The sequence below is a fragment of the Euprymna scolopes genome, chromosome 24, assembly GCF_053919585.1.
Source record: "Euprymna scolopes isolate OS-2025 chromosome 24, ASM5391958v1, whole genome shotgun sequence".
In the NCBI taxonomy this organism is placed as follows: Eukaryota; Metazoa; Mollusca; class Cephalopoda; order Sepiida; family Sepiolidae; genus Euprymna; species Euprymna scolopes.
Genome location: NC_136505.1, coordinates 74,193,582 through 74,206,289, shown reverse-complemented (window position 1 = coordinate 74,206,289; position 12,708 = coordinate 74,193,582). Strand labels below are relative to the sequence as shown.

The 12,708-nt window shown below is 33.3% G+C and overlaps 1 protein-coding gene across 2 annotated transcripts in view; it reads right to left on the bottom strand.

The window, feature by feature from the left end:
• Positions 1-12,708, bottom strand: part of LOC145246764 (uncharacterized) — a 182,835-nt gene that overhangs the window by 132,421 nt on the left and 37,706 nt on the right. The window contains exon 2 of one of the 2 annotated variants that reach the window (XM_080108537.1): positions 6,579-6,856. In XM_080108537.1, coding sequence (XP_079964663.1) covers positions 6,579-6,714 — 136 coding nt within the window. In that variant the 5' untranslated portion in view covers positions 6,715-6,856. Of the gene's footprint in view, positions 1-6,578; positions 7,722-12,708 lie in introns of those variants that run through there. The other variant, XM_080108538.1, reaches the window with a different exon arrangement.

The following is a 12,708-nucleotide window of genomic DNA, read 5'->3' as shown; positions in this document are numbered from 1 at the left end:
TAAGTTTCTTTCATTTCATCAAAAGTCTCCTGTGGTGTGCGTCTTTTCAAATACAAAAACCGGATCACTGCTCGACATTTAACAGGCCCCATTTCACACCTGACTCAGTTCAAACACCTGTAAAACAGAAACCACTATTTGTTTAGAGCTGTAATTTGCCACATAACCCGTAGAGATATAAATCATTGCAAAATTTCAGCTGGATCAGACAACTAGAAGTGGGTCAGGGGAATTACTTATTGCACGCCCCTCGCAATGGGCAGTCAACGATTACCCAACTATCAAACAATCATGAGGTTGTTTCCACACCACTTCCTCCCCGACTTTACTTTGTGGACAGACACCACACTAGAGGATTTAAAAATAACCCCTTCTCCGGCACATGGTATCATAAAAAACCCTAGACACTTCAAAAGCAAGTGGACCCAATCTCATCCCAGCTGTGCTATTAAAAAGAAAATGCTCCGCTGATATTGCTCCAGTTTTCTCCAAACTTTACAATAAATGCCTTACTGAATCTTTCTTTCCCAACTGCTGGAAAACCGCTTCTATGGTACCAGTCTTCAAGAATTCTGCTTAAAGAACTGACCCATTAAATTATCGTCCTATTAGCCTTCTCCCGCTTTTCGCCAAAATATTTTAGTCCTAGTTAGGATCCCGTGATTACAGCTGCTAAACTCCTGACCGACAAACAATATGGATTTAGGGAAGCCAATACCACAACAGATTTCTTAACTGTAATCTCTGAACGTATATACCGTTCACTGGACAAAACAGGGGAGTTTAGAGCGGTAACGCTCGATATGTCTAAGGCTTTTTACAGGGTATGGCATGATGGTCTTCTAAGGAAAATTAGATCATATGGTATCACTGGAGGAGTACATAATGTAATTAAATCCTTCTTTAGTAAGAGAACAATCCAAGTTGTCCTCGACAGTCGTACATCTAAACAATATGATATAAATGCAGGAGTACCTCAGGCGTCTAATCCTTGGACCTTTATTATTCCTGATATTCATAAATAAGATCCCTAATGAAATTGTTTCTGAGATGGGTATATTCGCTGATGACACTACTCTTTATAACAGGCACGAGGGCAAAACAAATGAACACATATTTAAGGAAATGGCAGAAACACTAGAGGATGACCTCCAATGTGTAGTGGAATGGGGACAAAAATGGATGGTCACATTCAATGCTGCCAAGCCTAAGCTTGTTTCCTTCAATAATTACAAGAAACCTTTTCTACCACCAATAGCAATTGCTAAGAACACATAACCCGAAAGTACTTCCTTTAAACTCATCGACCTAACGTTTACAAGGAACATGAACTGGAATAGATACATTGAGAGCATTGCCAAGGCTGCTGCAAAGAAGGTGGGCTCTCTCTACTGTGCTAAAAAACTACTTATGCCCGAAAGTATCCTGTACCTCTATAAGGCCACCATTTGCCCATGCATGGAGTACTGTTGTCACATTTGGGCTAGTGCATCTACTGCTTGTCTCTCACGCTTGGACACGGTTCAAAGAGAGTCGCCAACCTGATAGGTCCTGAATTGTCATCTAGGCTTCAGCCTTTGTCTCACCGACGAAATGTTGCATCCCTCTGCCGGTTCTACAAGTACTTTAATGGTGAATGCTCTGCCGAACTACAAGCACGTGTACCCACTCGACGTGACTACTCTCAACAAACATGAGAAACAGCTAAATCCCACTCCTTCACAGTAGAGATCTCTAGGTGTAAGAAAGCGTTATACTCCAATAGCTTCTTCCCCAGAACTGTTAGATCTGGAACTCCCTTCCGAGATTCTGCTTTCTCAACTGTACTGACATGCAGAAGTTCAAGAGTAATGTGAACAAACATCTTGCTACTCGTCTCCCTGCATAATTCCCCAGCAACTTATGTCCCCGATAGTAGCCCCCCTACTTCAAAGTGGCACTGTGCCTTATTTGGGGTGAAAATTTATTTTAAAAAAAGGTTAATTGGATAAATTATCAGTTGAAACAATGAGGAAAATATGAGAAAATCGAAAATGATGAATCGAATGAACTTGGTTTAATTACTTGTGTGGACGGTTTCATGTATCCGTAGACTTTGGATTAAAAGACGGCCATGTTGTAGTATGCAGGGAAGCAGTCCCTTGAATATATGCTCCACTAAAGGAAAAACTTAGAATGGAACAGTGTTTATTGAAATTCCTCTTAACGTAGACACTTAATGGAAGAACAGAATCTTCTTTTACATTATGATAAAAGGAGGAGCGCTCTTTTTTTTTACATAGGCATAACCATTTATCAAGGCTTAGAGACCACTCAAGGATAAGGGTTAAAGTGTATACAATAGTCAATTGGACAATATAGTAATCGATAGTAATGGAGATTCGGTAAATTTGTTAACTTAAGTGGAACGGCTCATCAAAAACTTGTTTACGTTGGACTTGAAGACAACCATATTGTAGTCAGCTGGAAAGCAGGAAAACGGGCGTGCTGTTCTAAGCAAGAAGCTTTCTTCATGGAATATACGTTTAGGCTTAGGCACAGAGTGGGGGAAATTATTGATAGTGTTTTCGGATAGACGCGTGTTTCTTGTGAAAGTTTGGCGAGGGGGAACCATAGATTGAAGCTCAGTCGAGCACTTGCCATGAAAATAACGATAAAGCAGACTCGCAACATTTCTTCTGTAAGAAAGAGGTTGTAGGGAAGATAAAAGGACATCTCCTACGAGGCTACAAAGTCTATTTTGAATTCTATCAAGGCAGGATAAGTCCTTTTTAGCAGCTCCTGCCCAGATGTGGCAACAGTACTCCATCCTTAGACGTACCTTGCTCTTAGATAATTAGAGAATTGCATCAGCAGTGAGATATCTACTGGATCGATAGAAGCATCCCACCATTTTTCCAGCGGCCTTGGTAATGGATTTGATGTATGTGTTCTATTTAAGATCAGGAGTAAAGGTCAAGCCCAGAAGCTTGTCAAAACATGAGGCCTCCCAAAGACGAGAGCCATTCATTTCAATTGATGCCAGATGGGTATTAGAGCGTTGATGATGTAAAGATAAAAGTTTGGTTTAAGATCCAGCCACTCCTTTTTCCATTGTACGACGTGCTCAAGGTCAGAGGAGAGAGAATCGGAGAGAACTTTGTCGTTTACGTTCATAGATGTAGTACCATAGATAGTAGTGTCATCAGCATAAATGTCTACGAATGATGTAAGGATGTGATTTGGAATATCATTAATTTTTATCAGGAAGAGAGTTGGACCCAGGATGAACCCCCGAGGGGCTACAGCATTAATACTGTGAGCTTCTGATTTTTGCATATCAACTACTACTCTTATGAACCGACCAGAGAGAAATGATTTAATTATTGAGAAGACATTTCCAGCTATACCATGCCATACCCCATCAAAGACGTTTGTGCTATGAATGTCTTACATAGAGGAACTAAATATTCAAGTTTAGTTGAACATTTTCATTGGAAATAACAACAAAGAATAGAAAGGATAGCAACGTCACTTGTGTGAGAAAGGGGTTATAAATATCAAAATAGATCATCACCACTAGATTACGAAGTTGATTTTGTAAGAAAAATTCGGACGTTTATCCTCAGCTTGCTTACATTCTGTCGTTGCAATTCATGGATTTCTACAGTATCGACATGATTAAAATCAGGAGAATAACCATCGAAACGTGTAAGCCATCTAAATGAACACCTCTCAGATTGATGCCAACATTGTTTGTTATAGAGTATAAAAGCAGATTATCGCCCTTGTCTGCTAATATAGGTAATCTGCCTTTATATGTCATTAAATTGCATTCCTCGGCTTTTAAATAGCCACCATGGTTCAGATGTTTTGCATATCATTTGTCATTCTCTTTGGAAATGAATTTCGATCGCATTCACTGTGTCGTTTTTTTGTTTGACGTTAAAAAATATCACTCTTTCACAAATGCTGTCATATATAAACAGACACATGAGAACAGAATAAGATACATCGTTTGTAAAACATGTTTTCGATTATAATTTCGATGCATTCATTAATCTGATCCAGTTTTCATTACGTCTTTACTTCACGTTGTCTTTAACCTCTTTTTACAAAAATTAAATTCCTACATTTTTTATGCAGAACATTTCACAAGATTTAGTTGAAAGTACAATGCAAATTACAGCAACCACGTGACTTGATTAAACTTTTTCATATTAACAAAGAAAATAAGTTATATATTTTTAACTATTGTACTTAACCGGCATTGCATGGGATCTTTCCACTCCAACTTTTGATTGGATTTTATTTTAACTATGCCTTTTTATATTATTAAACAGGCTTTCAAATGTAAAATTCAATTATTACGGTAGCATTTGATTATCAAATAAATTATTGAATCCAATTGTTATAAAAACTATAACTAATTTTGTTTAGATAATGTTATAATTTCTATAAACTAATTCGATGTTTCAGATTTTAAAATATTTTAATACGAGGATTTGATAAAATGTTTAAGCCCGAAATGTCATTCTACTTAATAGTTTAAATACTTAATAGTTTACATACTCAGAAATTCCTTATGGATTTCAATGAGTCATTGAGTAATACATTCTTCTTCTCCATTAAAAAGGTTCTTAAAATTTAGTTGTTTACATTGAGGGAAATATTCTTCCTGTGGATTTAATTTCATCGTTAAATTATTTTTGAACATATAATTGTTAGAATTTCGCTTCATTTTACGCTATTACATTATTTTTATTTCTTATCGATTAATAGGAACTGAAATGTATTAGTAAAAATTATTATTAAATTGAAACACTAACACACTTATTTATGGGGATATTACATTTATTATTATATTACATGCGGCCAAACGAAACAGTTGTCCTTTGTGTGCAAACAACAACTGGTGATATTTCTTTAGGTAATGCGAAACTGAATATTTCAGTCGATAATTATTTATTCTGCCTTTTAAATCAATTTATTGCACAACTTTGTTTTTATGCATTTGCAAGAGAACCATCTACCACTAACTAATTAAGCGGCTATTATAATTTGCAGAATACAACTGTTAGACATATACTATCGAAATGTGGTCTATAATCAACTTAATTTAGTTTTACAACTGTAAAAATATGGAATAAAAAAAAAACTTTTTATTTTAAATTTTATTCACAACTGTTCGTTAGAAAACTGCAATGTTTCAGATTCCATTGAATTTGATCAATAGAAACAGATGAAACAAGATTCCTTGAATTTAATTTCTTCTTAAGACGCCCTGAGCTTAAGCCTTACATGATACAATTAGAGTTGTTTAATTTAAGTCAATATTGCAAACTCTCAAAACAAATGAACAATCTGAAGTTCGTAAGTGTGGAAAAAGTATTGTTTTCTGATGGAAAATACCCTTCAAAAGAGAACGAAAAAGGAAGAGAAGGGAAAGAAAAATGAAGAAAAAAAGGAACCATGTGGGCGACTAGAGGACATACGAGTTAGTGCGAGTGGAACTTTTAAGACAAGATGCAATCTGAACAAAAAATGGTCGTACGACCGTGTGTCGTAAATTGAGCTGCAGACATAGCAGCAGAAAGAAAAAAAATATATTTAAACAACCTACGTGAGCGGCAACAGCGACACCTGCTGCCGCGAGAAATTTAAAAATCTTGCGGTGAAACGAAGACACTTGTAAAACCAAGATGCAAGTGTATTTTGAAAAGTAGCATAAATAAGTGCCAAAAATGTCGAATTTCCTTTTTTCTTCCTTTGCGACTGTCGATGCAAGCAACGTGTGGGTTCGAGTGAAAATGTAACGACCATGATACATAAAAGTGCCTCAGTCTTGAAGGATCCATTATTCACTGACTAAGGACAGTAATGATCAAATATAGTATCAAATATATATTACACTTTGATTCTAGCCCAAATTTCAAAAGCACAATTCCGTCTTTTCTGTAGGAGTTTTTATGCCTCGAGTTCTTCATGTCTTCATATAAATTATAGAATCTACTACAGTTGCGGTCAGAGTAACCTGGTAATAATAACAAGAAACAAGTGATTTCATAACCCCCCCATCGAAATATGTGCTTTATGACAAGGTGTAGTTTACGATCATATTCAGGATTGAGTTCAATACTTGAAAAGTAGGTGTAAGAAAAAGATATAATAAATCTAGGAGTAATGGAGTGACGAAGTTCAATTTCCTTATAAAATGAGGTTCGGAGTGGATAACTATAAAGCCCGGGACACCAAACTCAGTTTTAAAAACGTCGAGAAGAATAAAACACAGATTATTGTTATCAAATTAAACAAATACAAACATTAGCTTGTGAAAAAAATCTTATCTGAAATACTGCAAAAATATGTTTTTTTTTTAACGAAATAAAATAAATAAAGAAAAAAGAACAAAAAAAAACATAAAAAAGTGAACACGATTGCATAATTGCAATTTTAAGTATATCAGCAAATTTTTTTTCCAAAAAGGAATGGATTCCTTTTGGAGCAAATAAAAGCGAAAAAAACGAAAAGTCTATTTTAATGAGCTTTTCATTCCTGATTGAAATAAAAGGTGATAAAAGTAAGCAACATTTTCTTACCGTGTTTTAAATTGGCGAATAGCTTGTTTTGTTTTCGAATCCAAGATACTAATTCATGACATTCAAAGTCAGTCCTTTGTTCGTGTACCTTCGAAATGACAGCGATCACTTTCTCGTAAACGGTAGGTGGCGCCATTGGCTTTCAAACGTATTCTTTTAAAGCAATATTTTTTAAATTTTGTTTTCTTTTCGAGAATATGAAAAACTTGTATAAAAACATGCACGATGTAGAATGTCCGTTCCCTTTTGGTTCAGTAGAGAGTTATAGACAGCACAATCTACAGAAAGACAAAATAGAGACAAGAATATGATGGCAGAATTTTGACTAATGCAGAAGAATAGGAAGAAGAGAAGTTGGGGCGAAGTATAAGAATAAAAATATAAAAAGAAAATAAAAAAAGAAAAAATAATAATAAAAAAGATGAGGAAAAAGAAGAACAAGAATATGATGAAGGAGGAAGGTGGCAGACGATAAAACGGAGATGAAAAATATGGGTTAGTAAACTGTGGAAGACAAAATAATGTGATTGTACAGAAATGAAGCAAAAGCAACAAAGAAAAAGAAAAAAAATAGGAAAAAAGGTGAAGAGGAAAGAACAAAGAAAGCAGAAAAAAAGAAAATTACAGAAGAAAAGGAAGAAGAAAAGAAGAAAAAAGAAGAGAGAAGATGACGGAAGTTGAGTAAATAAAAAGAAGAGGGAGGAGCAAGGGGTGGGGGAAAGGAAATCGGAAGGAGAATAACAAGAAAAAGGAGGAGAGAATACAAAGAAGTGCATGAGAGTCAAAAAGAGGACAACATAAAGAAAAAGAAGGTGGGGAGGAGAAGAACAGAATAAAATACAAGAAGAATGATAAGAAAACTAGAAAAAAGAAGAGAAAAAGATGAGACGGATAAATGAAAGGGGAACTAAGAAAGTAAAAGATAGAAAAGAAGAAAAGAAAGAAGAGAAAAGAAGGAAGAAGATAAAAAAGAGGTAAAGTAAAAGAAGAGAATAAAAAGAAAAAATAATAAAGAAGAGAATAGCAGAATGAGAAAAGACGAATAATTGAAATTTGAAAAGACAGAATCACTAAAATCAACAGGCGAACAAAGCATGAATGTCGCACTAAAATAAAACATGTTTAATAAGTGTCAGTTTCAATCGGATAATTGCTATGGCCTACTTTGCTCTCTCACTTTCACCCTCTCGCTCTTTCAGTGTATCGATTTCTATCTCTTTTCTTTCTTCGCTCTAAATTCATACACATAATAACATAATAACCTTTCTGGATAAAACATGCTGCAGATGCGAACACGGAAAACGAAGAAAAGAATTGCAAATATTAGAAATTTCCGGATAAAACGTTTATAAATTTACAACGATTACTAAGTTTATAAATTTACAACGATTACTAAGTTTATAAATTTACAACGATTACTAAGTTTATAAATTTACGATTACTAAGAGAAAATAATTCGGGAGCATTCTAAAACATGTCGAATACCAATGCATATTTTATGCACCTTATTATTTGAAATGAATTAAAACTATATTTGGCATATTTTTCATTATAAATGTCTACCCCGAACAACGGCGGATAGTGACATTCATAAATAAAAATACAAAATATTCCACCAAAACCAAACAGTGAACTGTAACTATATATATATATATATATATATATATATATATATATATATATATATATATATATATATATATATATATATCCCGAAAGGATGAAACACTAGTGTCTGTAGGTATTTAATTATTATAGTAAAAAAAATAATTATGACAGCCCCTTTAAGAAATTCGTTTCTTATCGTTGAGCACTTTCAGTTGAATTAAAAGTCGGTCAATTTAGCTCTTATGCGTAGATCATCGTATAACGATTTGATCACTGTCTATCTGACGTAATGAACATTTAAATTAAAATGTTTAAAATTCAACGCTATTTCACACGGTTAATGGTAGCCGAATGGATACGGCCTCCGCTAATCGAGCCAGAGATGTCTCGTGTCGCGGGGTTCGAATCGTTCGACTGGCAGTAATCGTGACACCCTGCACTGAAGAATCCCGAAAGGATGAAACACTAGTGTCTGTAGGTATTTAATTATTATAGTAAAAAAAAGAATTATATATATATATATATATATATATATATATATAATAAAAAGTGTGTGTGAGAGAGGACTCCGAAACGGCTAGGTCGATTTTTAGGAAATTCACACAAATGTACTGCAGCTGGTAATATCCTTGTCATGAAATGTCTTCGATAAGTATCGATAATCGATCATGGAAAAATCCGATAGCAGGCGATTTTGACCAAAGTTACCACCTTATACAGCCTAACATCACAAGTGCATTTAAGAAGTTTTATTACCACACAAGCCGAAAGATCTGGCATAGAAAATCAACAGTAGTTTTTTTTGATATGACAGAGGCGCGTCCGAAATTACTGTTTCTGTTTAAAGCACAATTGAACTATGATAATTGACTTTTTCCGTTTAAACTTAAATTCAACCCATTATCTGCACACAAGCAGAAAGGCTAGGCATATAAAATGAAATTACAAAAATCAAGATAAATACTATTTTAAATTAGAACTTATCAAGACAATAACAAGTATATTTCGCTCGAATACATGAGAGGAGACTGCATATATATATATATATATATATATATATATATATATATATATATATATATGAGTATATATGAACAAAGAGTTAATAAAACATGTTAAAAACACTTTAACAAGAGTTAAAAGCATATCTAATTTTTAAAAAGGAAACACAAGTGAAGTGGATTGTCTTTAATCTGCGGAGTTTCGAAAGAAATACTTTACTTCTCATCAGAGGGGAGGAAATAGCAAAATATGGAATTAAATTTTGCTTATAAAGTATTTAATGAAACTGCAAGTGAGCTATAGAGCGTACTTGCTAAAAGTTAAAAAAAAGCAGTGAGGGAGTGAAAAAAATGATTTTACGTGAATGGATATTCGGTTGAAGATCCAGGGATGGTAAAATCCAAAAGTCTTCGTAAAAGTATCAAGATGTAAAGAATTACGTTACTGAGAAGTATTTCGAGGTCACCTAAAAACAGAATTCCGTTAAATAATTCACAACTGAGTATGAGAAAAAAAATAGTTCAATATATTATCATAAAAATAAAAAAATAAAATGTACGGAGAGCGGATAAGTGGAGAGGAACTGAGAAATACATTTGAAAATTAAAAATGAAAACAGTAATATTGGACGGAGACTGAGCTATTTTTAGAACAGAAAAGTGAATGTCACAATGACCCAAACAAAATGACGTTGTAATGGTGCAAGAATTAAGGCAGAATAAAGGGTAGAAGTTAAAATAGACAAGTAACGATGAAATTGTCTGCAGGTATCATAGAACTGAAGCTAATTAATTGTGAAATAAGTAGATATAAATTAAAGTTAGGGGTTATGAGTTTAATGTGGAGATATCTCTATCTAATAGATAAGGAATGGTACATAAAGTCGTGATAGATTATTAAAAAAATCAAAAGGGAGATTAAACGACGGATAGGCATATATTAAAAACTGCAAGAAACACACATATACATACGCACATGTTAATGTAAATGTACATAAAAACATATAATCAAACATACATTAAAAAATGTAAAAATATAAATGCATAGGTAGATAGATATACAAAATATATCCGCGTGCATACAATCGGAGACTGTAGGTATTAAGCCGGCCAAGCAAAATGAAAAGAAGAAATTACATTTCAAAATTCTATAATTTTGTGGAATTAAATATCTAAGGATTTGATTTTAAAGCGATATAATTTGAAATTTTCCATATTTAAAGTTGATCTTATGTTTGCAATGGGAAATTAGTTTGTTTTTAGAGTTTATTATATTGCTATTTTGGGGGAATAAATTATTGTTATAGCTTCGGCTGTGCATAGGTGACATGACTTAGAGACTGGAGTGTAAGACTTAACCTTTTTTTAGGATAGCCCATTTAATTGAGAAGGAAGTTTGCTAGACTTAAGTTTTAATTAAAATGATGAGAGAAGTTCATTAGTTATTATTAGAATTTTGGTTGTTAAAAGATGTGTGGTTATATATGCTTGTCTTTATTAAAGTTGAAGTAGCGCCGATATACGTATATCTTTTACTATGGGTTCAGGGACTTATATTAATATGTTCTGGGATTAAATATGGGGAGATAATTAAAATTTTGTTCATAGTGATAAACAATAGCCAGGACAATCAATGTCGGGATAGTGTTTTGAAGGGGATCATAAGATATTAGTGTTAGGATGATTGTTAGGAGAAATATTGTTATTATTATTATTACCAGTTGTATGACTGTTAATAGAAGAGCTACTTCATTGGTTTATTGGATGAGTGATTCTATCAGATGGTTGATGGGAAGGGAGAGAGCTTAACGACAGAATATTAGTATATGCTATGAGTGGGTCACGGGGAGCTCTGTAATCGTGCATGAATATATAACATCTTTATGGATGCAATGATTATTGAGTGGGCATATTTTGCGTGTTATTACAATTGCAGTTATTTTGTAGTTTAATTGGGAGAGATTTTTTGGGCAAGTTTAATATTTTTGTTATTGGATGTTAAGATTCTTTGTGCAAAATTAGTTAGAGTTGAATAATACTTATTGAGTTCTTTTTTTTTTTATCCAAAATAGAACTACATCTATGTGAAAGAGTTTTGTACCATATTAAACAATTCTTTAGGTATATTGGTTTTGACATTTGCGCTAAATGGAGTATTAAAATACATATTTTTCTGTCTCCTCAGGCAGTTGTGCGATTAAGAGGTGTTATGATTAGTATGTTGGTTTGGATAATGGTAGTTATGTGGTTCATTATTATTGATAGCGGTAGGTCTTGTTATATGAACTATTTTTTTGCGAGTCATATGGTGCGTGCTTACGGATATAAGACGACCAACAGGGGAGGCATAATTGTTGTATTTAATATTTTTATAATTCCTTAAGGCATTGTTGAAGAATGTAGCATTTTTCTTAAATATTTTTTGTCGGCAGAAATTATTCTCGAGAGGGATGGTACTGTAGACTTTATAATTGAATTGCGAAGAATAAAAGTGTATAGTTGGGTTTATGGTTGGGGCTATATATCTTGATGTTTAGGTTTAGTGTGACGTAAAAAAAAATTGGAGTTTTTTTAATCTGGTTCGATAACTATAGAAAGGCCAAAGTTATTAAAAATATGTAATTATTTTTATTGCTTTGTTATATTCTCTTGGGCTGACTGTAGTAGCGAATAGGGCATCGTCTCTATAAAGGCTCCCCTTAGATATGTTTAAATTGTTATTTAAGTACTTTCAGGAAGAAGATCCACACTAAATTTGTAACCTCAGCAGAGTAAGAAGACCATTAAAATATCAAAATAATTGGGGGTTTCTTTTCTGGTCCAATATTTATTGTTAAATGGTATTAGGGATTTTCTGACTAGGAGATATCATTAAATTAGTTAAGTCAGAATTTCTATTAGCGAAAATTAGAGTCTTATTTAAGAAATTCGGAGAAATTGATTAATAATAGTTGTTGATGTAAAAAAATTGTGAAGTTAAAGAGACAGTTATTTTTTAGGGAAAGAAACCAATTAATTACGGGATCCGACTATTGTCAAAGAGGGAAGTTAACTTTTTATTTAATAGAAGAGATAATTCTATCTAGGATATGTTTGTTCGACGCTCCTAAGTCAGAGCTAGATGAGCAGATCAATCTGATGGATGGGTTGCCATAGAAATTAGATTTGTGCTACTTGAGGATGAATATATGGGTACCCAGAGGGAGCATTTCAGTGAAGTTATGAATGTTCATTAAAGTAAGTAAAGATTTTGCATAAGAATTAATAGAATCTAATGTGTTACGAGGGACTATTTTGTAAGACTTATTGAGCTCTTTATAGATGAGTTCTTTAATATGTAGGATAGTCAAAATTATAGTAGTCTTTTGTTTTGTCAGCAGAGACGAATATATGTTTATTTTTAAAAACTTTCTCAGCAAAGTTGTTGATTTTTTTGGGTAACTGGACTATAATAATGTTTTTGTTTTTCAAATTTAATTTTCTTGACGAATTTTAACATTGAATTATCGAACTCGTCGTAG